At 52.2% G+C, this 25545-nt stretch overlaps 1 protein-coding gene across 1 annotated transcript in view; it reads right to left on the reverse strand.

Annotated features, from left to right (window-relative positions):
- The window catches only part of Dab2ip (DAB2 interacting protein), a 109624-nt gene extending 92215 nt beyond the window's left edge, over positions 1–17409 (reverse strand). The window contains 1 exon segment of the mRNA XM_087899679.1: positions 17271–17409. Within this exon segment, the coding sequence (XP_087755805.1) occupies positions 17271–17394 (124 nt within the window). The 5' untranslated portion in view covers positions 17395–17409.
- Between the last annotated feature and the right edge of the window lie 8136 nt (positions 17410–25545).

Genomic DNA, 25545 nt, shown 5'->3' on the forward strand with positions numbered 1-25545 from the left:
TTCTCTAGCTTGTGTACAACACTGCTTACCATACCACCCCCACTGAGAAAGTGCTCTGGGCACGTTCAGATCCAACCCCGTGTGAGGACTTGGACAGCCACGGTGTGCGCCATTTCCAGATGGGGAAACAGAGACTCCAAGATTGTGACTCCGAGTCCCCCAAACAATGACCCCCAAAAGAACTTACTTGGGACCTTGGGGAAGGCAGAGGAGACAGGGTAGGGGGTGGTCTCTCCATTCAACCTTTCTGTGCTGTGTGACTCCAACCCAATGCCTTTCCATCTCTGGGCTCTGAATTAAACATTAGTCCATGAGTTGAGAGTAAACTCAGAGAGCACTCTCCCAGCGTGCCCCCCCCCAAATAACCCTTATTTTATACAAAAAATAAGCATGGAGCTGACATTCCCACCGTCCCCTGCCCCCCAGACGGAACAGTGCCTCTGCCCCTGGGTATTTCAGCTAAGTGTTAAGCTCCAGGGCCTCTGCTTCTGGCCTTAGACACAGCAACACAGCTTTTTCCCAGGCTTGGGAAACAGGAGCTGGTGGAAGAGGATTCCAGAGAGGTCAAGTGCGTCCGCTAAGAACACACAGCACTAAGAGAGTGTCTCTAAGAGCCATTCATGGGAAGGGAGAGCCAGCCATCCTGGAGTCTCCCTCAGACCTTCCCAGAGGACAGCCAGAAGTCCTTCTTCATCTCAGGCTTGATCTGACCTCTACACGACCTCCCAGTCTACAGAACTGGGCCTCAGAATCAGCTGACCCTCGATCCCTTTTCCCACTGACAAAGTTCCCCTTTAAGCAGCGAGACCAGGCTACCATCTACTCGTGGAAGCCATTGCCAGAGTCAGGCATCTTAACCTTCAAGTGTTTGCAAAAAATAAATAAAATAAAATCGGTTTCATTCAAATGCTGCTGGTTTGGTTGCCATGGATACCACCTAATCATGAAGGATGACTGTTACTTGTTCCCATGGAAACATAGAGGCTGGAGGAACATCCTGTAATCTCAGCAGTCGGGTTGCACTGCCCAGATCTTAATGGTTGGAGGCAGGTGAGGTGGCAACTATGAACATGGATTTTGGGAGACACAGGGTCAGCAGCGGAGCAGCAAGGCTGGGTGCTGGGGAAGCGGATGGGGGTCCTCGCAGTGAGGAAAACATCAGTCAGAACTACCGATCACCACACCACACTTTTCAGACACACTTTGACCCCGTCCAAGTACGAAAAGAAAATAACTTAACAAATTACTAAGAAACCAGCCCTGATATTAAAATGAGCACTGACTCCCAGTACTGCAGAGATAGGACGCTGCTCAATCACCTCTGCTGGTGTCGTGAAAAGGCTTGGAGAACGATTAGTGAACAGACAATTCACAAGCGTGCGCGTGCACACGCGCGCACACACACACACGGACGGACGGACAGACGGACGCACCTATCCCTTTCACAGGTTCAGCCCAGACCACACTAGCTGTGTAGTCTAGGTAGTCAGCGTATACGGTGGCTGCAGAGATGTCTGCCGCCCTGCATGCAGCCCACCAGGACGGGGATGAGCGTGTCTTGAAATAGTCACCCAGTGGAAGACTAAACAGCGCAGGGGGGCGACACAGGGACCAGAAAGGAATGTCACACAATCTACCTTTATACAGACCAACACAATTAAAACAGCAACGGAATGCTGGGTGAGAAGAAGAGTTGCTGAAGGAGACAGACTATGACCCTCTTATGAGCGCTTCTGTAAGACAGTTCACGACAGCCTTACAGCAGCCCCAACTAAACACAACTAAGAGCCTTCAATAGGAGAGCAGTTACACAAACTACAATGCATAAAAGGATGACCCCCAAAGAAACCTGCACCCCAATTCCTGGAGCCTGAGAACAGCCACGCTGACGGGACACTCTGCGAATGGGTGCTTGAGAAGAAAGACTGGGAGGTAGAAGGTTACCCTCGGGGACAGTCCCACCTCAGGGGCCCTTAACTGTGGGAGGTGAGACAGATGTTTCAGAACCAAGAGTAACCTCCATCCTCCACTGCCGGCTTTGCTGCAGAGGAACACGGGTAGCACCACCTCGAGCCTGGAGTGACTCCAGCTGACAGACAGCAAACGACAGGAGCCTTAGTGCTGCAACCACCGCAGGGGAGTGACCGATGACATGGGATTTCTCTGTCTCTTCTTGTTTTGTTTTTGAGACAGACCTGCTATGTAGTCTAGGTTGGCCTCGAACCCCTGCTCCCCGTGCCTCCACTTCTAGAGTACAGGGATCCTTCACTTTTACTGGGTCTGGTAAGGTCAGTGCTGGAATGTCATCCTCTGAACTGTAAGCTGTGCACACTGATAGATTTAATATGGGCAGCCGCAGCAGAAATAGAATATTAGGGCTAGCAGGATACTGTGGCTCATGGGTAGAACACTTCCCAGCAGGTGAGGCCCAGGATTTCACCTAAGGGCAAGAAGGGAAGGAGGGAGCCAGGGGCAAACTGAAACTGGGAGAGGAACTGTATTCTTACAGAATACTAGTCAGCTGTGAAAAACAATGCACTAAAGAGCCACGGGATGCAGGTGGATCTCAAGGAAAGCCAGCACCAACTTCCGCAGCACTGACACCACTCAGAGACCAAGCAAGGGCTGAGGATGCAGCTCGATTGGTAGACCATTTGCCCTTGGTTCAACCCCAGCACCTCGTGAGCCGGGCACAATGGCTCACACCTGTAAATCCCAGCACTTGGGAAGTAGAGGCAGGAGGATCACCACGCTACTCTCCTGGATATAAGCAACCTCCGAGGATGGCAATCTTAGTCAGGGTGACCCCGCGACAGCAATAAAGTGATACCAAACAAGGCTGTTTCCTGTCTAAGCACTCCACAAAGACAAGGTCACAGCCATCTACAAATACCCAGCCTCCTCTCAGCAAAAACAAAACAAACAAACAAAAAAATCTGCCCTTCTCTCAAAGGCCATTATTTCATTAATGATGGATCCACAGCCTATGAACTGCCTCTTCCAGGAGACAAGAACCAGGTCATGGGGGTGGAGATAAGGCAAATCCTGAGCTCAGGACTAGCTGAGCTACACACTCAGGAGCTGGTTTCAAATAGTCAAAAAGGAAAAAAAAATTATCCTAAGCCCTGCCTTCCTTCACTGTGGCAACAGCCAATCAGCCACTAGCCCCTCCTCCCTGGCCTTCCCTCAGGCCGCCATCCAGGCCTGCAGGAAGGTCCAGCTGTGCCGCATCACCTACATCAGTCAGAACTGCAGCTTGGTTTCCAGACCCGTCCTGGAGGTCCCTCCAGCAGAGCACTGCCATGCAGACAGGGGATGTAGTTCGCCCTAGGCTCGTCTGGACTGTTTGAACAATTGCCTGCAAACCTGTAATCATTTCAAAACAGAAGTTAAGGCCTACAGTGGACCCTTCAGGCTAAAACGCATTTGCTGTCCGCACGACTAAAGCAGACACACTCCCCTTTCTGGGCATACATGCACACAGAGGAACAGCCACGGAGCTTCTCTTTGGAGAACTACAGGGCCTAAGAGTAGAGGCAGGCGACACACAGTGAGAGAGAATGACACCTTTCAGACAGTAATAGTAAAACTAAAGCATACACAGGGGACAGGGTAGCGCAATACAACCCATTCCCTCTGTATATGTCTGAAGAGAAATGAAGAGGGAAAAAAAAAATAAAAACCAAAATTGCATATCAAGATTGACAGCCGCTAAGGTGACCAGACAGCAGAGAAGAGCATTGCAAACTCCAAGGACACAGCCCTCCAGTGAGTGCTAGACATACTGAAGCCATGGCGAGACCTGAGCAGGGGTCTGGGTGCAAACTCGGAACTTCGGAGACAGTTATAGCAGTGGGTGCCTCTGTACGTGTGGTATGTATACGCATGGTGTGTGCATATGTGGTGTGTATGTGCGGTGTGTATGCACGTTGTCTGTGATGTGTGGTAGGTGGTGTGTGCTTCTGTGTATGCATGTGTGTTAGGACAAGGATGCATATGAGATCTATTATACCGTTCTCTGGTGATATTTGTGAAAATGCCACAAGCTGGCAGCCTCCTGCCTCAGACTACACGTTCTTCCCCGTTGATCCTTTGACCTTCCATCTACAGCCAGGTGTTACTTGGAGGTTCCAAACCTTTCCCTTCTCCTGTGAGCCGAGTGCTGGCTCCCAAAAGTCACAGCTTGACCCCTGCAGCCCGTGAAAGCGTTTCTTCATGTGGCAAGATGGGCTCCAGACACAATTAAGGGCCTTATGGGAAGGAAGACCACAGGGTGAGCACACTGTGATAACAGAGACTTTAACTTTTATTTATTTAATTTCTTTACTTATTGAGCAGGATCTTGCTATGTAGCTCGGGCTGACTGCTACTTCAGTATTCCAGGCGCTAGGATTACAGTCATGTGTCCCCATGCCCAGCGCAAAAGGAGACAGACAAGTGAGAGAAGGCAAAAGGACAATGTCATTAGGGAAGCTTCAGTAGGGCAAAGGTGAGGTAGTGAGCTAAGACTTGCAGGCAGATACTAGAAGACGGCAAGGAAATACATTTGCCTAGGGCCTCCACAAGGGTCACTGCTTCAAGACCTTTTGACTTTAGCTCACTGAACCAGACTGCAGACTTCTGACCTCCAGATCTCAAAGATTCCACACGTTTGTCTGCGCACCACTTATATGCAGTGCTCTCCAAGTCCAGAAGAGGGCGTCAGATCCCCTGGAAGAGAAGCTGTGCGCAGCCATGTGAATACTCAGAACTGAACCCAGGTCCTCTGGGAGAACAGTCAGTGCTCTGAGCCCCTGAGCCATCTCTCCAGCCCAGCACCTTGCATATTCTTTTCCTTAGAATAGAAACTAATTACGTTAACAAACCTTAGGGCACAGATTCCTACTTAAGCACGCCAAAGGGAGGCAAGAACACCAAACTTGCTTCCTTCACCTTCAGTCATTGGAAACTCCCCCACCACACCTCTGTACTTCAATCATTAGAAACCCTCCCATTCACACCTCTGTACTTCAGTCATTAGAAACCCCCCCATCACACCTCTGTACTTCAGTCATTAGAAACCCCCCCATCACACCTCTGTACTTCAGTCATTAGAAACCCCCCCATCACACCTCTGTACTTCAGTCATTAGAAACTCCCCATCACACCTCTGTACTTCAGTCATTAGAAACCCTCCCCATCACACCTCTGTACTTCAGTCATTAGAAACCCTCCCCATCACACCTCTGTACTTCAGTCATTAGAAACCCCCCCATCACACCTCTGTACTTCAGTCATTAGAAACCCTCCCCATCACACCTCTGTACTTCAGTCATTAGAAACCCTCCCCATCACACCTCTGTACTTCAGTCATTAGAAACCCTCCCATCACACCTCTGTACTTCAGTCATTAGAAACCCCCCCATCACACCTCTGTACTTCAGTCATTAGAAACCCTCCCCATCACACCTCTGTACTTAATGCTCCTTAATGTTTTGCACTTTTGTTCAAAAATCGTGTCATCAAGTAAGATTATCACGGTGGTGTGATACAGCTTGCCTCTTGCAGCAAGCTAAAGCACACATAAAGTTAAGTGTGATTTATTACGTTTTAGCAGGTTTTCTTTTTAGTTATGCGTATGTGGATGTCAGAAAGCACAGCTAAGTTTGGGTGTTCAATGCAGATCAGAAGTGTCAGGTCCCCTGGGGCTGGAGTTACAGGCAATTGTGGGTGCTGGGATTCTAACTCAGGACCTCTACAAGAGCAGCAAGCAATCTTACAGGCTGAGGCATCTCTCCAGCACCTACATGTATGTACACACACACACACACACACACACACACACACACGATGTTCACATTTTCTTTACCTTTCTGTGTTGTGTAACCTGGAATTCTATTTTATTTTATTTTTTGGATTTTTTGAGACAGGGTTTCTCTATGTAGCTTTGGAGCATGTCCTGGAACTCACTCTATAGACCAGGCTGGCCTCAAACTCACAGAGATTCACTTGCTTCTGCTTCCTGAGTGCTGGGATTAAAGGTGTGTGCCACAACCATCCGGCCTGAAATTCTATTTTAATTATCTCCAAATTTCTTGTCTATCTTGTTTACTTTTGAGACAGAGCCTCATGGAGCCCAGGCTAGCCCCATCCTTGCCAAGGATATCCTTAGACTCCTAATTCTCCTGCTTCACCTTTCAAAAGCGAGGACTGCAGGCACCCACCAACACATCTGGCTCAAACTGATTTAATGATGCCTCCTATCACAAAGCTGTACCCCAATTCCTTGTGTAACTTTTAGCCTAAGAACAACTGACTCATAGACTGTATAACAGATCCTATAAGGAACACGAGCTTAGACTGGGAAAACAGAGATCAGCACAGCTTTATTCAAGAACAGATCAACCTAAAATGTGCTCTTTATACTTGGATGGAAGGGGAGTCGATGGGAATGTGAAGCTCCAGCCGCCTGCTGGGATGGAGTCCATTCTCTGTGTCTCATGGTTTATCGGGACCCACAAAACCTCACCAGGCTAACAAGGATAGTGAACACCCAAACTTAGCTGTGCTTTCTGACATCCACATACGCATAACTAAAAAGAAAACCTGCTAAAACGTAATAAATCACACTTAACTTTATGTGTGCTTTAGCTTGCTGCAAGAGGCAAGCTGTATCACACCACCGTGATAATCTTACTTGATGACACGATTTTTGAACAAAAGTGCAAAACATTAAGGAGCATTAAGTACAGAGGTGTGATGGGGGGGTTTCTAATGACTGAAGTACAGAGGTGTGATGGGGGGGTTTCTAATGACTGAAGTACAGAGGTGTGATGGGGGGGTTTCTAATGACTGAAGTACAGAGGTGTGATGGGGAGGGTTTCTAATGACTGAAGTACAGAGGTGTGATGGGAGGGTTTCTAATGACTGAAGTACAGAGGTGTGATGTCCCTCCACAGTGACCAACACACACACACACACACACACACACACACACACACACACGTGCACATACGCACATGCACAGGCGCATACACACACACAAATAAGTATTTTAATTACACATGTGAAAAATTAATAACCAAAATGCATTGCTGAAAGTATTATCTTGTAGTCTAAAGAACAGCCAATACCACACTGTAAGACTCAATACTGTTCAGGTGACATTTTGCCCAAGGTGACCTACAGATTCAATGCAATCCCAGTCAAAATCCCATGAAGCTTTTCAAAGACTCTAACAAGCAGAAATTTAAGTTCAGACGGCAAAGCAAAGGACTTAGAAAGGCCAATCAGGCTTGAGAACACAGGAAAGAGCTAGGGGACTTCCGCTGCTAATGGGTTTCAAGACATACTTTAAAGTCTGGAAATACAGTTAATGTAAACAAGATTGCAGAATTAGCACAAGGGTAAAATGTATAGATCAATGGGTCAGGATGGAGTCCAGAAATAGATCATGTATAGACGGTCAACAGATGTCTGAAGAAAAGTGCCAAGGGAAAGGCAAGCTTTCTCAACAAGCAATGTTTGAACAACTGGCTGTCTGAATGTAATAAAAACAGACTCCAGGAAATGGGGAGACACACAGAGATGCAGAACCCACACTATGCCAGCTCTGACTTAAACAAAAAGAAAAATCAGGTCTGATCACGATCATGCAGCTAGGGGCACTGAGGCAGGATATAAACCTAAGGGATCTGAGGGGAGACGAGTGAGGGGCTTGTGTCCTCTCTGGTCCCTCTCACACCCCACATTCCAGTTCTATCTGGCAGGGATGAGTTCTGTCATGTTCAAATACACATCTGGGTTCATGATACTGACCAGGTCTGGAGAAAGGAAAGAGCCCTGGAGTCTGAACTGTCTCTCACAGACTCACGCTCTGAACACCCAGTCCCTAGTGTGTGGCACTATTTTGAAGGCTTTGAATGAAGAACTTGGGAGTTGAGATCTGGCTGGGGGCAGCAGGTCAACCCGGGATGGGTCTTCGAAGGGCACGCCTACTTCTGTTTCAAGCCTGTCCTCTCTGCTTCCTGCTCTTCTAGGATGTGAAAAGCTTCCAGAGGTTCCTACTACTACAAGTCAATTTTATCTTCTGGGGTGTGTGTGTGTGTGTGCATGCATGCACATGTGTGTCGCTGTCCACTGCTGTGGAAAGTCTGAGGAGAGAGACATGGGGACATGTAGAGGGCTCTATGTCCAGGGTACCCACCATAGCCACGGCCGAGAGAAGAACCCTTAACACGGGGCAGAGGTGGCACAACAGCTGGGGTGGGGATGGGCACAGTGGGAGGAGCCACCACCACAGGGTCCATCCCAGGGTCCATCCCAGCATCCTGCACAGAGCCTGTTCAGAACAGGGGAGTGGCTTGTTTCATTCCCACTGCAGACCTACAGAGCCAGCAATAGTGGGCAGCTCAGACGCTACTCAAGGTATTAACCATTGTTTCTGATACCACACGCTTCCTGTGCCCCATCCTGAAAGGTACCATGCTTCCAAAGAGCTCCACACTCTAAACTGTGGGTGCCATGACTGCTCCCCACAGATTAATTAACTCGCTCAAAGATTTCTCACTTTGAGTCTCCCTTCCTCTCAAGACCTCTGGTCCTTTCAGTCTGCAGACTACCCTCACCATTTTCTTTCAACATATTTTTCCTGTGTCTTTGCAGCCTCAAGCCCATTCCAAGCTTCCAGAGAGAGAAAACCGCTGCCCCTTGCATTCCTGGAATTTGGGGAGCAAAGGGGGTTCTTTGGCCATGTGTTTGCTCCTCCTGCTGTGTGCAGTTTCTCTGTACCCATTTTTAAACCACAGTGTTCTGTTACATATTTTGAAGCATTGTAGCAGCAGCATTAAGTGCAGGGTGCAGGGTGCAGACCTCTATGCAGGCAGTTGGGGAGAGCAGACAGAGGTAGCGTTGTCTCAGGGATTTCAGGGATTAGATGGCAAACTTTTTCCAGAAAGTGCTGGCAAATATTTTAGACTTGCAGGGAATCAGAAGCAGGCAAGTGGGGTTTTGAAAGTTCAAGGCCATCCTGTTCTTCATAGCAGAATTCAGAGTCAGTCAGGGCTATTTATTTAGATTATATCTCAACCAAAAAAGGAGGGAGGGAAGGGAAAGAAGGGAGGGAGGGGGAGGAAGAGAAGGAAAGAAAGAGGGAGGGAAGGAGGGAAGGGAGGAGAGGGACGGAGGGAGGGAGAGGGAGGGAAGGGGGAAAGGAGGAGAGGGAGGTGTGGCCCATTACTGGTGTTCTGTCTTCTGAGGACTATCAGATACACAGGACCCAAGAGGGGTCATCCTTTCTCCTCTAGACGTGGAACAATCCAGGAATCCAGGCCAATGTAAGGTCTCTTCCTTTGCAGGGGCATCTGGGTCCTTTAGAAGTCAGGGTCCCAGAGGAGCTGGGAGCCACATATTAATCCTACAGCTCCAGATACAGCGACAGCTCTGGGTTCTAGATGAACAGACAGCACTGGAGATTTATGGAAACCCATGGCTCTCCCAGACCCCACTCCCACCAAGCTTCTCCCCCAGTCAACTACTGGGCTCCCACAGTCTCCAACTCCCCTTCATCCCCTCCACTGCCCAGCATCAGCACCCCAGCCCCCTTTCCACTCCTTACTGCACCCTGCCTCCCCATGAGAGCCTTTGGGAATTCCAGGAACCAGTTCAAATCTCAGAAATGAAAACTCTAGGGCTTAAAAGAGGCTGGGTGGCAGGGCTGTGACTTCTAGCCCTGCCAAATCAAGTTCCGAGACCACAGGGACCACCATTCTCCTACTTCCTAAAAGCGAAATTGGGAACACAGAGTCCAAGGGCTGGAGGGGTGCTCAACAGTTTAAAGCACTTGTTGCTCTTGCAGAAGACCCAGGTTCGATTCCCACCACCCACATGGTGGCTCACAACCTTCTTTTACTCCAGTTCCATACCTTCTGGCCTTCTCAGGCACTAGGCATTCATGTGGGTGCACAAACACACATGCAGGCAAAATACCCATACTCATATATATTTTTTTTTAAATAAAGAGAGAAACAGATGTGGTGGCCTTGTTACAGTGGCGTTGCTGTGCACAGACCAGAGACCAGCATGCCACGGTTCAACACCATTCCTCGAAGTGTGCGGCCTCTCTCTGTTCTGCTCCTCTCTTCTCCCATCCCACCCTGGGCAAACAGCACCCTAGAGACTCTCTGGGAGTGAGTGCCTTGCTGGTGGGTGTCCAAGCCCCTGTCTTCTCTGGATCCACCCCCTCCCCCACATTTCCTTGCGGCCTGAGGTTGTCCCACTCCAGAGACTGGTCTAATCCTTCTCCCAGGGGTCAGACCCCACCCTGATGTAAAGTCTCTCAAACCAGATGTCTAGCTACCAGAGGCACCTGTGATCACTGACACCCATCCCCCACCCGTCCCCTGCTCCTTGCAAGTCTAGCTGTGGCTCTCAAGTCACCTGCCCACATCACAGCTGATGAGGGCAGGGAGGTTTCCCATGCACTTGGCCAGTCTGTGAGCCCCAGGACTGAACACAGGACATGGAAAGGACCCAGAAGAATGCCTGTACAGCGCACATGCTCAGGGAACAGAGGTCGTCACTACCATCCTCATTGCGGCTCCCTGTGCTCCTGGGGGTGGGGGAGCACGGCTGACTCACCACTCAGGGCCCTGCCAACCTTTCTGGCCACACCATCTGCTGACCTGGTTACATGGCCCTCCTTGGGCTCAGCTCCTTCAACTGGAGAGCTGCAGCGTATCACCAAGGCAGCCCCTGCCCACAGTGTGTACACGGCAGGTGGCTGAGTACTGGTTTTCCCTGTAGCAGTCTCTGGTGGGAGGGGACACCGAGGAACCAGAGATGATTCCAGTCCCCACAGACATCACACTGTACTTCTCCATCCACACGACAGGCTTGTGATTTAGACAAATGGGCACTAACGACAACACACACACTCGCGTTTGTAATGTAGCCTCTGTTGTGCTGTAACTATGTCAAACCCGCTTCAGAGCCCAAGGATGTCCTGCCTGAGATGACACCATCCATCCAGGAACCTAACCTCAGTTACACTTGACTCAAGCCCGGTGACTCCAGAACAGAAGCATAAATAAATAGAAAATCACCTACAGCTAATCCAGATTGCCAATTTACTGGTTTTTAATCTCTAAATCACCATTCCCCATTCCAAGCAGGCCTCTAGGAAGGAGCCCCAGCGGCCTGCCAGCTTCCCAGGGTCTCATGCTTGCCTCTCCTCTCCTCTGCGGCCTCCTCAGCACAGGAGGGGTGCCCAGCCACCTGCCTGTACTCTGCCTTTTCATTTCAGGGTGTCAAGTCATCACCTCCAAGGGCCACAGGAAAAAAAAAAATCACACAGCTCGGGTGCTGTCAGCCCTCCCCCGTCTGTCAGAAGAGAGAAATAAAAGCTAACAAGACCTCCAAAGGCAAAATCCCCAAACCTCCATTTGGTACCCAGCAGCTGTCAAAGAAAACACAGGGCCCACAAGAAAGGGGGGAGCCCACCCCAAATGAAAACCACAGCTGCTGCAGGTGTGAGCTGCACAGACAAAGCAGGTCCCAGGGTGTCCCAGGCAGCCTCACTACCCTGGCGGGTTGTCTAGCCAGGAACCAGGTCTGCTGGTCCAAGCCCAGCCTCCTTCACGTTATTGTTATTTAGAGGGCTGTTGAGATTCTCCTGCTTCCTTCTTTATGCAATCAGAGGAAATCACAGCACAGACCTACTTCCAAACTCAAGGCCACGTGGGCCAATTTCAGATGGATAATTAAATATTGAACAAACGCTGAAATGCCTCTACTGGATGAGAATAGCTAAAAATAACCAGTCACCACTCCTAGAGCCGGCACCTGACACTTGGCATCCCGGCAGCGGCTCCTTTTCAGCGCCCCCTCCCCGCGTGCCAGATGAGTCTCAGGAATGGCAAAGTGGGGTGGGGGCTGACTCCCTAACTACCTCCTGAGCAGAAAACAAAACTCCAGCTCCCGGCAAGCTCTGAATGTTCCTGACCAGGAAGTGCTCTCCCTTCCTGACATTTAAGCAAGCGGCCCCAGAGGAAGTTACTGGAGAAGTGGCAGGCTCTGCTTTTCTTCTAAAAACAGTCAAAAGGCTTCGGGTCATTTCTAGAGCAAAACAGGCATGTGGTCCAGGATGTGCGTGAGTCTGCGGAGATGAGACACAGGGGTTCTATCCCCGCATGCTCCACCAGCTGCCTTAGTTTCCTTCTATGAGCTAATCTAGAAAAGGCAACAACAGACAAATCCAACATGTCAATAGGATGCAAAGACATCGAGAGCCCAGTTCCAAACCGCAGCTATCATTAGCAATAGCACTAACCTTGGGCAAGAGGCACTGGCTCTATGAACCTCAGTTTCCCTATTTGGAAAGCAGCTGTAAGAGACTGAGCAAAGGCTCCTGGCACCTGCCTGGTTGGGCTGTGGGCCTCAGTGGGTGTAGACCTAAAGCAATGAGAAACTAGGTGCCCAGGAATCAAGCTCTACCCTGACCCACAGAGGTCAAGAGCGCACCCTAAGGCCAGCCAGGGCTCGGGGTCACACCAGTCAAGGAGAGGCAGGGCCTCCAGTGTGATTCTAGGTGAGCTTTCCAGCACTATGGCCCCAAAGCTAGCTTCATATATTATTTCACCAGAGCTTGGTCTGTCGACCTGGAGATGGAATAACAATGAGTTAGTGCTGGGAGATAGCAGGGGAGGCCCTCAGCATGGCATGCCCCACGTCCGTCAGTCGATGGAAGAGGCTATCTAATTATTAGAGGTGATGGAGACACCCAGAGGGCAAAGGCCACAGTGCTGACATTCCAGCAGATTAACTGGCGCCTCTGGCCTCCCTCCAGAACCTAAAGCTCTGTCTAGGCAATGGGCCTCAGGCTGCCTGGCTGCCTCGGCTGGGAACTCACCATGCAGTGTGCACTGGACCATCCCACTAAGGAACTGAGAGGGGAAACTGAGCTGACATCCTGAGATAATGTCATCTGCCACCAAAGCAGCATGCTTGGCAGAATATGGATGACAACAGGGGACCACAAGCAAAGGTGAGATGGGAGGCCAGAGAGGCTGGGGAGGCAGTGGTGGGTATAAACTGTGAGGACCCAACTGAAGGAAAGATGATGACGCCATATTGATGCCAGTGGGGCTCTGACTTCCAGTAGACATGTAAAAAGGCTCTGGGGGTCACAGTCTGGACCAACAGGCTGGACGAGCCTGCAAACAGCTATGTGGTTGGAGCTGGATGTATCTTTGGGTCCCCAAGTACTCAAATATGCTCCCCAGAGACCAAGGACATGCTCTGTCTGTGCCTTGGGGGAGCCCTCTGAAATCCAATTTGTCTTCTCCCCTCCCTTCCGCTCTCTGTTCCTGCTGAGACACACAGAGCCTATGCAGGGTTCAGCCCCAACTTCTCTTCACCCTTACATACCTTGGGGTCTGATGGGCTCACTACCTTTACAGGGTACAGTGAGTGGAAATTGTTTCCATTTGCTTTCGTTCCATTTGCTGAGTGCCTGGTCTGTTCCAGCAGTGAACGTGGATCATTTAACCTGCACATCAGAACCTTAACATTTAACATACATAGCGGTGCTGAGGATGCATACTAATGCTATCTTCATTTTACAGAGGAAGAACCCAGAGGCCAGAGACGGAGGGCAAGACCACACAGCTTGGATGCTGAAGCCCATCTCTGCCCAACACCAGAGTCTGGTCTCTGCCTTACAAGCCCATGGCTTGGCAGAGCTGAAGGCCTCCTCTCCCTTTCCTACCCCATTTACACCGTTGCAGCTTCACTACAAGGCTGCAGTCACCCTCTCCCATAGTCATCCAGCCCCGGCCCACCTGTGCTAGGGGATGGGTCCTTCTCTAACCACTGCTCTCCTGAGAAGCCAATGTGTCAGACCACAGGCACAACCATGCTGCCATTTGGAGTGCTGGGGAGCCGGAACCACACACCCAGCACCTGGACTCCAAGGGAGATGACCCAGACACCATGCTCTGAGCTGATAGAGGGGAAACCACATTCCAAAGGGCATCCCCAGCTTTTCTGGGTATACCTTCATTTTTCAGAGTATATTGGGGGGGTTCTTGGGAGTCCCCCTCTGGGTGCCCCACACATAGACTCTAGCAGTCCCTGCAGGGAAAAGGTCCAAGTAGGGTTGGGACACACAGAAGCAAGACAGGGAAATAAGAGATGGATGTAGGGGCTGGGGAAACCTGGTCATGTCAGAGGAGCATTGGCCAAATCCCTTGCACCCAGCAACACCTAGCATGGGACGGAACAATTGGCAAGACATGGAAGCAGAAGAGCCCGGACCTCCCTAGGCATTACTGTGGGTACCCAGAGATGTCCGAGCTCACGGGGCAACAGAATAGGATCAGCCCAGATCTCCCTGGAAATTACTGTGGGCACCCAGAGAGATGACCATGCTCATGCAGCGACGGAATAGGCTAACCTCCTCTAGACAGAGAGCCTGGAATTGATCCAATTACCACCCAGTCTGTTCAAAGCAGACCTAGGAACCACTGCCCTGTCCCTAGAAAAGGTTTTGTGCTCCAGGGTAACCCAGTAAGTCAGTCTCTTCAGCCAACAGGAAAAGTCCAACTCAACCCCATATGCCTTGGGACCAGGCTAAACTCAGCAGGTGCTGGGGATGTACTGAACGGTAGGCCAGGGCTTATCAAGGATGGGGAGTGCTCCAATTCTCTTAGGAAGTCGTTCTTTCTCCCAAAATCTGGAAATGGGAAGCAAAGCACCTTGACTGGTGACACCCTTCTAGAGACAAGACTCTCCTCAAATCCACAAGCCAACCCCCGCCTTCAAGTGGAAATGCCTAGATAACCAAATCACACACAGCTCCCAGCTTCCACTCAACTGCAAGGCCCACCTTTGCCCAATCTTCAGATGATGAAGCCAAGGAGAGAAGACCCTTGGTTAGTGCCCCTCAGTGTGTGACCCTGGGACCCTGGAGACATTGTCTTTCCCTCACAGCTTTGTCAAGAACAGCATGCTCCTCTCAGAGGGCAGTGAGCCCGGAGGGGTAGGATGTAGTGACCTAGCTAACACCCTGCCTGGCCATCTGTGTGTCCCTGCTATCAAACGCTGGCACCTCCATGGACTTTTCTATTTCTGAACACAGAACCTATGCTCCTTTTCCTGCCCTGCTAGGAGCTAAGGTCAGAACTGAGGTGGGGCAAAGGTGGATTCAGGGGCTGCCACCACCCCTTTGGGTAATGCTACTCTTAGGGGACCAACCCCTAATCATGCCAAAACTGACATCAAGGTCAGAAGACCTTAGAGTGGCTTCCCATTAGAAGGCATACCCTGGCACAACCTGCCCACAAAGAGGGGTGTGGCCAGAGCAAGATCAAGGCTGTGGATTAGGGGCAATGGGTAAGGAACCCCTGGCCACCCTGCACCAACCTGCAACTCTAATCACACCCACAACTGGTCACTACTGAAGGCCCCTTATCAGACACAAACTGCTGCCCTCTGTGCTCCTACGCAGGATGAACTCACCCTACACCAAGGGCTTTTTCCTTTTCCTTCTCTGTGCATATTCACAGACTGTTCCTTTCCGCCTAGTAAAGGACAGTGGTTCACACCTAACTGTGGTCTGAGCTGCAGACACAGGCTTCTAGCTTCCCAGACAGGACCCTGCGGTCACTACCACCATTGTCACTGATACGCAGAGACAGTTGGCAGAAAGACAGTTTCTCCAGGCCTTGGCCCTAAGGCTGACTCAGTCACTCCCGGCAAGGCAAAGGAAATCCTACCCAGCTCAGACACAGTTTCAATGTCAACTCCTCTCTGAAGACTTCCCGATTTCTCCAACCAGACTTTCCATCAGGGTTGGTATCTCCACCGCCACAAGCTTGCAGGCTAGCACACAAAGTTGGGCGCCAGGGCTCAGACGACAGTTTGATCCATTGAACATTGATCATCCCTGGCCTCATTCACTGAATAGGGGCAGAGTTCCCATCCTCTGAGAGCCTCCAGAAGAGGGCATGGTCATACAGGGCACTGAAGGGACAGGCCAGCGCTGCTACAGGAGAGGCCCTGGGGGCACCAAACGTGACTGGACATTCATCCCACACCCATTCTCACCGTAGGAACCTGTCACATGGCTGCTTCCTCCTACAGCTGAGAAGAAAAGAAGGCCCAGGGAACTCGGTGACTTGAACCCATTCACACAGCTTGGACTCAGGTCTCTGGTTTCCCCTGTCAGTCCTAGACTCAGGGCTGCAGCCAGAGGCCACTTCAGGAAAAGCAAAGGGTGGGGGTATCACAAACTAACATCCTCAGACTAAGTCCCAGCACAAACCTGTGGACAGAAACAACTTAAACTTGAACTCTGTGTGCAGGAACTCAGTACTTCCTAATAAACCCTGCACATCGCTGCTTGGCTCCTCCCCATTTGTGGGGGGAACTAAACCAGTGCACACTGCCTGCGGGCTTCACTGGCCCTCACCCTAACAAGGGGCACCAACACCTTCCACACCTGCCAGATTCTGCCTATGGTGAGAGGGGGATCTGGGCCAGACACAGGCTTCCCATGCCCTAGATAACCTCATGTTGCAAACTAACCCAGCTTCTGTACCATAGCTGCCTTCAGTGGGCCTAAGCTTCAGAGGCATCCGGGCCTTCTAGAGCCCAGAGGGCAAGCAAGACCTCTATGTGGAAGCCCCTGGACCTCACCCCTTACTAGCCCAGCCAAGGCAGCCTGAAAACTTTCAGTATCTCTAGCGAAGATCTTATTACTGGAGAGAGAAAAGGCTGTGTATGCTTACCCCGACCCGCCCCCATCTTGAAAGAGGCACCCCTCCCAAGGACCACTCAGAGGGGCTCCAGGTCCCTGTAAAGGTGGCTCCCTCCAGGAAGTTCACCCAGCTGTCTATCCAAAATGTGAGGGAACAATACAGGACTGAAGTAAGCCAAACTGAAGTCCCAGACAGTGGAAACACGCCAAGATCCACTTCGACTACTTTATGGCCTGGGCCCTGAGTAAACTGATGCACAGTGGGATGGGACACGGATCTGAGCGGTGCGGGGGGGGGGGGGGGGGACTGGATATCAGGTCCCCTTCTTCTTGCACACTAGGGACCCAAGTTTCCCAAGAAGAAGGGCCAACAGAAGCTGGAGCAATGAGGATGGGACAGTCACACTATCTCTAGATGAGGGGCCCTCACCCACAGACACAGGCGCACCACCAGTCCCCTGGTGCCCCAGGTCATCCCCTGGTTAGGTATGGAGGTAGCGAGGGACTAAGGGTCTGGGGTCGGGGTGGAGCCTACCCCTAGCGGGCCGGGTCCGGCTGCGGGAGCGGCTCCTCTGTCGCTGCAGCCGGGGCCGCCGCAGCAGCCGGTAGTAGTAGGACGGCCTCCCGGTGCTCTTCCTGGCGTTGCCACCCGCGGACATGCTGCCGCCCGCCGGGCACCGGGCCAGGCCTGGGCGCTCACACGGGCCCCATCGGCCGCTCCGGACCGCCCGGCGGGCGCCCCGCACTCTCCCGCGCTCCGCTCCGGTGCAGCAGCCGCGGAGGCCAAGGCTGCCCAACAAAGTAGCTCCAACTCCTCCTCCTCCGCCTCCCCCGCCCCGCCTTGAGCAGCCGGCCCCTCTGCAGGGGCCCGGGACCCGGAGGCCGGGCTGGCACCCGCCCGGAAAGTCAGTGCGGGCGAAATCCTGGCCTGGAGTCATCGGGGCGCCGCGGCCCGGGAGTGTCCCTGTCCCGCTGGAGGGACCCCAGGAGCATCGTAACTCCGACGTCTGCGCCTCAGTCTTCACATCGCATCTGGGGCGCCCGGAGAAAATCACGGCACAGCAGATGCAGTGGTGCATGCATTATCTGCATACACACCAAGGCTAGGCACGTGCAATGAGGGTCCCAGGATGGGGGTCCCTGATCACTGAACTGAAACATGGCCAGAGGTGTGCGGGCGCACACAGCTCTGCAGGCACTCCTCAGTCAGAGACAAGTCTTCCTTGTCTCTGTTGCCCAAGATACTAAGCTGTTCTTTACATTTAGAAGGTAGTCCCGTCTTATAAAAATACTGCTTTCATATCATTTGGGATTATTTTGTGTATTTCAAGCACACATAAAGAATATAAAGCAAACCTGTGTAACCAGAAGGCTTTACCAAACCATTTTGCCCCATCCCCCAAATAAATCCCCAGGGGTGTCGGAATTTTTCCTCCCCTCCGACATATTTAGTAGCACTAGCAAGGCTGAAGCCAGGAAGATCCCAGCCCCACAGTGGAGAACAGAAACCGACGCTTGCAAAAGGGAAACATCAGCTGTCTCTACTATCATAAGCTCTCTCCAAGTCCTCTGCAGCTCCAGAAACTTTCCATGGCTCCCCAGAGTACAACAGCTACAAACCCAACCATCTCTTTGGTACTGGAAGCGCCAGGAATCCGGCACCAATCAAACCACCTGCAGCCTCACCCCTACCATCCATCCTGCCTTGACCCAGTTTGCTCCGGGCCAGCTCTCAGCCCTCGGCTCTGCTTCTGACCAGTAACCTACTTGCTCCTCCCTCCGCCGCCCCCCCCATTTTTTTTAGGTCTTCCTCCTCTACAGGGAGTGAGTCCCTGACCCTCCTGATGACTAGGTAGGTGACTTCCCTTTCTCTCTGTCCCCATAGCAACATGAATTTTTAAGTTAACCACACCACCTACCAGACTTCCAACCCTTCAAATACAGAAGGGGAAACTGAGGACCTAAAAAATGTGCACATGCGTGCATGTGTTGACTTACGTGTGTGTGTGTGTTTGTGTGTGTGTAACTTGTCTCAGTCACTGAAAGTGTAATGGCACACTGTTGCACGAACTCCCTAGGGAAGTGAAGCGGGCTAGTCACAGGTGGTGCTTGAGGCAGTCTGGAAGCCGGGTAGGGCAGCCCAGGCAGGAATCCAGGCCAGGTTTTTCTCCTCACAGGAGAAGCCCCCATCCTGGCTCCTCTGTCAGGGAGGGAGGGCCTCCAGTGGGATGGGGGGTGGATCACAGCTGGAAGCCAGGCGCCTTCCCAGGACGAGGGGTGGGGGGCAGTTCTCTAAACGCAGCTGTAGAGCTCCCACGGCCTCCAGTCCTCCGGTCTCTCTTCCCAGAACACCGGACCGGGCCACCACTACAGTAATGTGCACCCAGTCTTGTGGACAGAGTCCTCCTTCAGAGCACCTCCCATAAAGGTGGGCTCTCAGCCACCCAGCTACACCATAGCATTTCTGGGGTGAATGATCTAGTTTTAGAAGTTGAAAGTCCCCACCTGAAAAGTCTCAGTGTCGAGCAGAGTTCTCTTGACCCATTCTGCTTCCCTTTGAGCCTGCTCAGCTAGGTTCCCTGTAGACGAGGGGGAAGGCTGACAGGTGGAGAGCAGGCTCTGGCCTGGCCACCAGCAGGCAGTAATAGAGATGCTTTTGGTGGCCTTGGAGGAGCAGGACTAAAGTTTAGGACCCCATCTGTAAACAGCAGGATTCTACAGGCCCATGGTGGGTGCTGAGGAGAACGGTGGCAGGGCAGGGGCTCAGAGACAAGGGAAAGGCCTGGCTCCCTGCCACTCCTCTCGTCTCAGTCCTAGACCCAGGAGGCAACAAAAGCTGCTTCCTGCAGCCCAGCAGAGCATCTGGAACCAATCCTCCTCCAGAGCCTGCAGCCTCTACCTGGAAAATGGCCTCCTCCTCACTAGGACAGTTTCCCAAACTGAGGACTGCCACCACCCACTCCCAGCAGGGAAGCCCTCAGAGATTTTTCTCAGACAGACAGGCTTCCCAGGCCCTGATCCAGGAGCTTGGGGGCCTACAGGAAAAGTCTGGATTTGATTTGCCACCCTGACCCACTTCCAGAGGGACACCTACTGGGTGGGGTTTCAAGGCTGTAGTCTCCAACTGCCCAGCTCACAAAGCAGGCATTTTCTAGCATCATGTGAGGTGTCTGATCCAGTGGCTGTGGATGGAGCCGAGACACGGGCCCTCTCAGCAAGTGCCAGGCCAGAAACACGACTCACCAAATCAGATCTAATCTAGTCCCTACCACCATCTTCACCTTCCCTCAAAAGACCCACCAGACGGCTGAGGGCTTGAAGACCTGAGACAGATCTCTGGAAACCTGCGGCAGAAGAGGAGAACCAACTAACTCCTGCAAGTTCTCTGACTCCACGACTGCAGCTGAATGCATGGGTCCACACTCAATAAATAAACGTAAAAGAAGAAAGGAGAAAAAAGAATACCAAGTTCATCACAAAGCAGCCATTCCTCTGCCTCCAAAGGCTCTCGTCACTTGCCCCATTGATAGAATGGCTGCCACCTTCGAGGCCAGAAAACCGACAGCAAATCACACTCCACCCACAAGGAAGGAAGGGCTGAGAGCTAAAAGGCCAAGTACACTGTGTACCAGGCCAGGGCCAGGTCTGAAGAGGAACCAGTCCCAGACAGTCCTGAGTAGTACTAGGGCACTGAGTTTGAAGGCTAAGCCCGGTGGTGGTGGTGCACACCTTTAATTCCAGCCAGCACTGGGGAAGCAGAGGCAGACAGATCTCTGTGAGTTCAAAGCCAGGTCTACAGAGTGAGTTCCAGGCCAGCCAGGACTACACAGAGAAACCCCATTGGGGGAAGGGGAGTTTGACAGCAAGCATGTGAGCAAAATTACCTTCAAAAAGCTTAACAATGCCAATGAAATGATAGGACGAGTCACTAAGCGCTTCAGTTGAACAGGCAGAGGACCTGGCTTTCACACAGAGAACATTTTGCAAGGAAGGGAATGCTGCCACCAAGAATGAGGTGTTGGGGCTGGCAAGCTAAGCTCAACCATCAAGAGCACTGGCCGCTGTTCCAGGGGACAAGGGTTAGATTCCCAGCACCCACAAGATGGCTCCTACAAGCATCTGTAACTCTAGTTCAGGGGATCTACTGCCTCCTCAGGCACCAGGCATGCATGTGGCGCACAGACATTTATGCAGGCACCACACCCATGCATGGAGAGATGAGGAACTGTGGGGTCACAGCCTGACCCAGGGCTGTTGGAAGGTGGAGTCTGGGTCTGCAGCAGTTGGCCCACCTTAGCATCTATGCACGGCAGATCCCGCCCTCAGCATCCCACACGCTCAATCATTTAATTTCCCAGGGACCCTAGCAGGCAGGTGGCTTACAATTTTTTTCCAAAACAATATTGGAGACAGGAGAGTAAGTTCTTTAAGATCACAGGGCTTGCAGTCGGATCTGAACCCAGGGGATGGATGTTGCAAAGACCTTAGGGCCGAGTAAGATCTAGGACAACAGCCTGGGTCTTACCTTCAGAGCAAGCATTTTCAAGGGACAAGAGAAGCCAGGGTTAGGAGGAAGTGATTTTCTAGCAGTGCCCACCCCGGCCCGATACAATGGTGTCTGGAGAGCTCAGACCTGTCAGCTTTCCTGTCTGGACCTGAGTAGGCTGCACTGACCAGGAAGTCCCTAGCTAGGCAGGCAACTCTGCATACATCCGCTGCCTCAGCCAGCTCCACCTCTAACTCTTTAGCCTGAGCACTCATGGTTAAGGTCACAGCCTCCCCCTCAGGATGCTGTCTGTCTAACAGGCAATGACGGCTTCCTGCATCCACTGTTTATCCAGAAATGAGGCTGGACCAGGAGCAAGAACTCTACTGGAGGGATGCAGAGCCTGGTTCCATCCACAAGTGGAAGGCACAGACTAACCTTCAAAGGAGGTCCTGCTGAGCACCCTAAGCCAGGCATGCATCCACGGCATCCCAAACTTCTCTACCAAAAGCCACCCATAAATTTAATGACATCCTTTGTAGAATGGCTGAGGCGGAGCAGGCAAGGCCCCAGGCTGGAAGAACAGGGACCGTCAGGTGTGGACTTTTGAACTCCTGCAGACAGTCTGCCTCAGGAAACATGAGTGCCTTCCAAACAAGCCACCCACACTGACAGAATGGGGTCCTGGGAGAGGACTGTATCTAACCAGAGCAAGGTGACAGGGTATGTGGCCTCTGCCACTATCTCTGACCCTGTGGAAGGACTCAGCTGAGCCCACACCCCTGCGGTTTTATGGGAATCTAAAAACATTCTCCCAACTCTAAAGCCCTCCCTAAGCTCCTGCTCCCATCCCAGCCTATTCTCTAGAAACCCAGAGAAGAAAAAACATCTCTCTGTTCCTGTCAACAGCCCACTGTTAGCCTATCCTAGGGTACAACTGGAGAGTGGTGGGACCTGGAAGCCGAGGCTCCCAAAGGGAGGTTCTGTCTAATCTATAGACACCCAAATCCAGCACCCAATTCACAGCCGCTGAGGGATGTGCCCACCCTCAGTCCTCCCACCAGCAGTGGGCCTCATCTGAGTGGAGGAAATGACCCTTTCACAGTGGGTAGCAGCCAGGCTGGAGCTTCCCCAGGGATCCCCTCAGCTACCCAGGCTGCTTCCTTCTCTGGCAGAATCAGAATGCCTAGCATGTGATGCTCCCCAGATACCAGGGTCCCACTTCAGCAGCAGCCGGAAGCTCAGGGTCCCATGGCCCTAGAGCGGCTGAGCTCCACCGCCTACCAGCAGCACGGACCCTCACTGTTCTCCAGTTCTTGACGCCTGCACTCCCTGTCGGCCCAGATGGCCAGGCCTGAAGCTATGCCCTCTTTCTCTGCTTCTTCCCCCTGCCCTGACCCAAAAAGCCTGCCCAGCTCCAGGTGGGCCCCGACACAGCCGTCACATTCTCTTCTCAGCCCCACCAAGGACCCAGTCTCAGGCCATCAGCTCCTCCTCTCCACCTCGTGAAGGATGCAGACTGATCTACTACACCCACCAGGCCACCAGAGGAGGTACCAGATGGTCTCAGTGTGAGGTCAGAGCCCTCCTCCTTTCTCAGGCATGCCAGCCTGGTCATCTGTGAACCCTGGTAGGCCTGGCACTGGCCTAGGTTCCAAGGGGAGGGGCCTCACTGCTCTCTGCAGAGCCCAGGGAAGAGGACAGCTGAATTAGCCCCGCAGCTGATGCCGGGTCGCCCAGGTGGGAGCTGCAAGGATTAGGGATAGGCTTCGGAGTAAAAGTTAGCTCATCGGTGCTGGGTGGGAAGGCTGAGGGTGGTATTTCACCTTTCTGGGCCTCCCAGGAGAGCCACAGAGAACAGTGGATTGCAGTCTCAGTGGGTTTCTTGAGAGGAGATCCCAGCACCAGAGGTGGTGGCAGCCCTGGAAAGAAGTAGAGGAACCCATCTGACCCACAGTCAGCAAGGAGAGAACTGAGGAGAAATCCTGGAAGACCGTGGGGAGGAGGCGTCACAGGCACTGAGCTAGGCGGCTATATAGGAGTCAACAAGGGAGAGCAGGGTGTATTCTGAGAGGGGAAACCATGTAAGGAAAGGGACAGGGGGCATGGAGCCACCAGTGTGCACAGTTGCAGAGCTGAAGCGGGAGCAAAGGCTGAGCTGGGAACTTAGGGGCAGGCCTGGGTGTGTGAAGGAGGAAATCAAGATCAGAGACAGGAAGAGGCTGCCCTGGGGCCCAGCTTGAGTCTTAGTTCTATCAGAAGGCTGGGCTACTACGAATAAATCAAAGGCCCTCTCTGGTCCTCACTCTGCAACCATGAAAGGGCTGGCTCTTGTGATGTAAGCCTGCAGATGCATGGCTGGGTTGGGGTGTCTACTCAGGAATACACTTCGGGGTCCCAGCATCACTAAACCTAAATCTGCGGGCAGTAGAGGGGTAGAATTTTGGGGGGGGGCGGTGTAAGGGCTAAATTTGGGTCTTGTAGAATGCTATGTCCAAGAGCTCTATGAATGAGCAAGAACTCCAGCCCACTATTTACTTTTTCCACCCTAAAATTCTAGGCAGTCTGGCTATGCAGCACAAGGTTGCCTCAAACTTAGAATCCCCAGCCACTACTCTAAGCACTGGCAAGGCAAGCCGATGCAGTTGACCCCAGGCCCTTTGCATACACTGCCTCCGCCAACTCATTCACAATCCGAAGCCTCTCCGCTGCTGTGCTCTGACCCTGACCCTGCACCACACATTCGGAGCCCTTCTGTGACCACCTGAGCCCAGGTCACTTTGCCGCAGTCTCCCTGAGATGTACTTCTGTTTTGATTTATTTTCTTCAACTTTCAGACCTCCTGAAACCCTTTTATGTGTGTATTTGAGTGTTTCCTAGTTGTCCCCCTCCAAACCTTAACAAGGGCTATGGCCTTAGTAGTCCTGTTCACAGCCAGGTCCCAGTGCAGACCGAGCTCAGTGTCTCATGAATGTGGTAAGGGAAGGAAGCCGGGCTCGAAGCTGGCATTCTCAGAGAACAGCGTGGGCTCAGGGGCAAGTGACTTTGCCTCTCTTCTCAAGACCTGGGTTTTCTTCCAGGACATGTGGCTGGCACACAGGAGGTACTATGTTCCTAAGGCGGCCGGGGGCTCGTCAGGCCAGGGTATGCTCCTGACTTCTTGCAAGAATGATTGAAAGTCAGCACTTTGAATGAATGAATGAGTGAATGAATGAACGAATGAATGCCTTTCCTTTGCCACCTGCCTTTGATCAAGTCTCTGGGCCACAGCTCGCGCCTCCTGGTTGGCCTGGGTACACTGCCAGGGCCTTGAACAATGAATGTCTGTGCTCGGTCCCACGAGGGAAGCGGGAGCCACTGAAGGAGCTGAAGCAGGAGCCTGGGGGCCACCTGACCTCACAGCTGGCATCCTAAGGCCACACAGGAGTGAAATGCAGCTTCTGCCTCCTTCACCCCTCAAGACCCCTGAGAGTGAGAACAATGAACCCTGCCACCACCCTGGGAACAGCATTTGGCCTGGAAATTCTACCAGGGGCAAGAGGAAGGGCTGGGGCCATACAGCTTCAGCGCCTGCTCAAACAGGAAGGAGCGGAAAGTTTGGGGCCAAGGAAAACAAGTTCAAGGTCACCCTGTAACTAGCAAGTCCGCAGCTAAGCCTTGTACATCCCCAGACAAATCTTTTTGTTGATTAATGGTCAGTGCACATGAATGTGAAGAGAGCATGGTTCAGGACCACCTATGAGGCAGGAGAGAAAGTAAAGTTTGTCCAGCCTCCTCTGCCAAACCTGGCAGACAAGGAACTCACTACCTTACAGGACTAGTCCCTGGCCTTTCTCCCAGAATTGTGTTCCACACCTAGGAACTGAAAAATGTTTTAGGGGCCTCCCCACCGTCTAACCATGGTGCATGGCTAGGGACTATCCAGGGTCCTCCCCCTTCCCAGCAATAGGCTATTGCTGCAGGCTCCACAAGGACATTGCAGGTCCCTCTTGACTACAATGCTGAGGCAGGGAGCTGACCTCTGGCTGGCCCTCTCTAAGTGCCCAGAAGACATAGGCAAGAGCCCTGACATGGTCTCAGTGCCACTGAGTCCCTTCGCACCCTGCACCAGGGACATCCTGGGTCACAGAGGTCTCAGCATAGCCCCTGAACGCCTTGCTCCAGGAAGATGGATGGTAATGCCAGAACTTTCAGGACCTGCACCCTCTGGCCTTAGTTTAGCGAGCCCCGTTGTTGGGTCCACTTAAACTGGCTTCCGTGCACACACATCTCCCTCCACTCCCAACCTACAAGTTCTTTTGAGGTCCAGCCAGACCAGCAACTA

Source organism: Myodes glareolus, chromosome 21 (assembly GCF_982192425.1).
Source record: "Myodes glareolus chromosome 21, mMyoGla1.1, whole genome shotgun sequence".
NCBI classification, from domain to species: Eukaryota; Metazoa; Chordata; class Mammalia; order Rodentia; family Cricetidae; genus Myodes; species Myodes glareolus.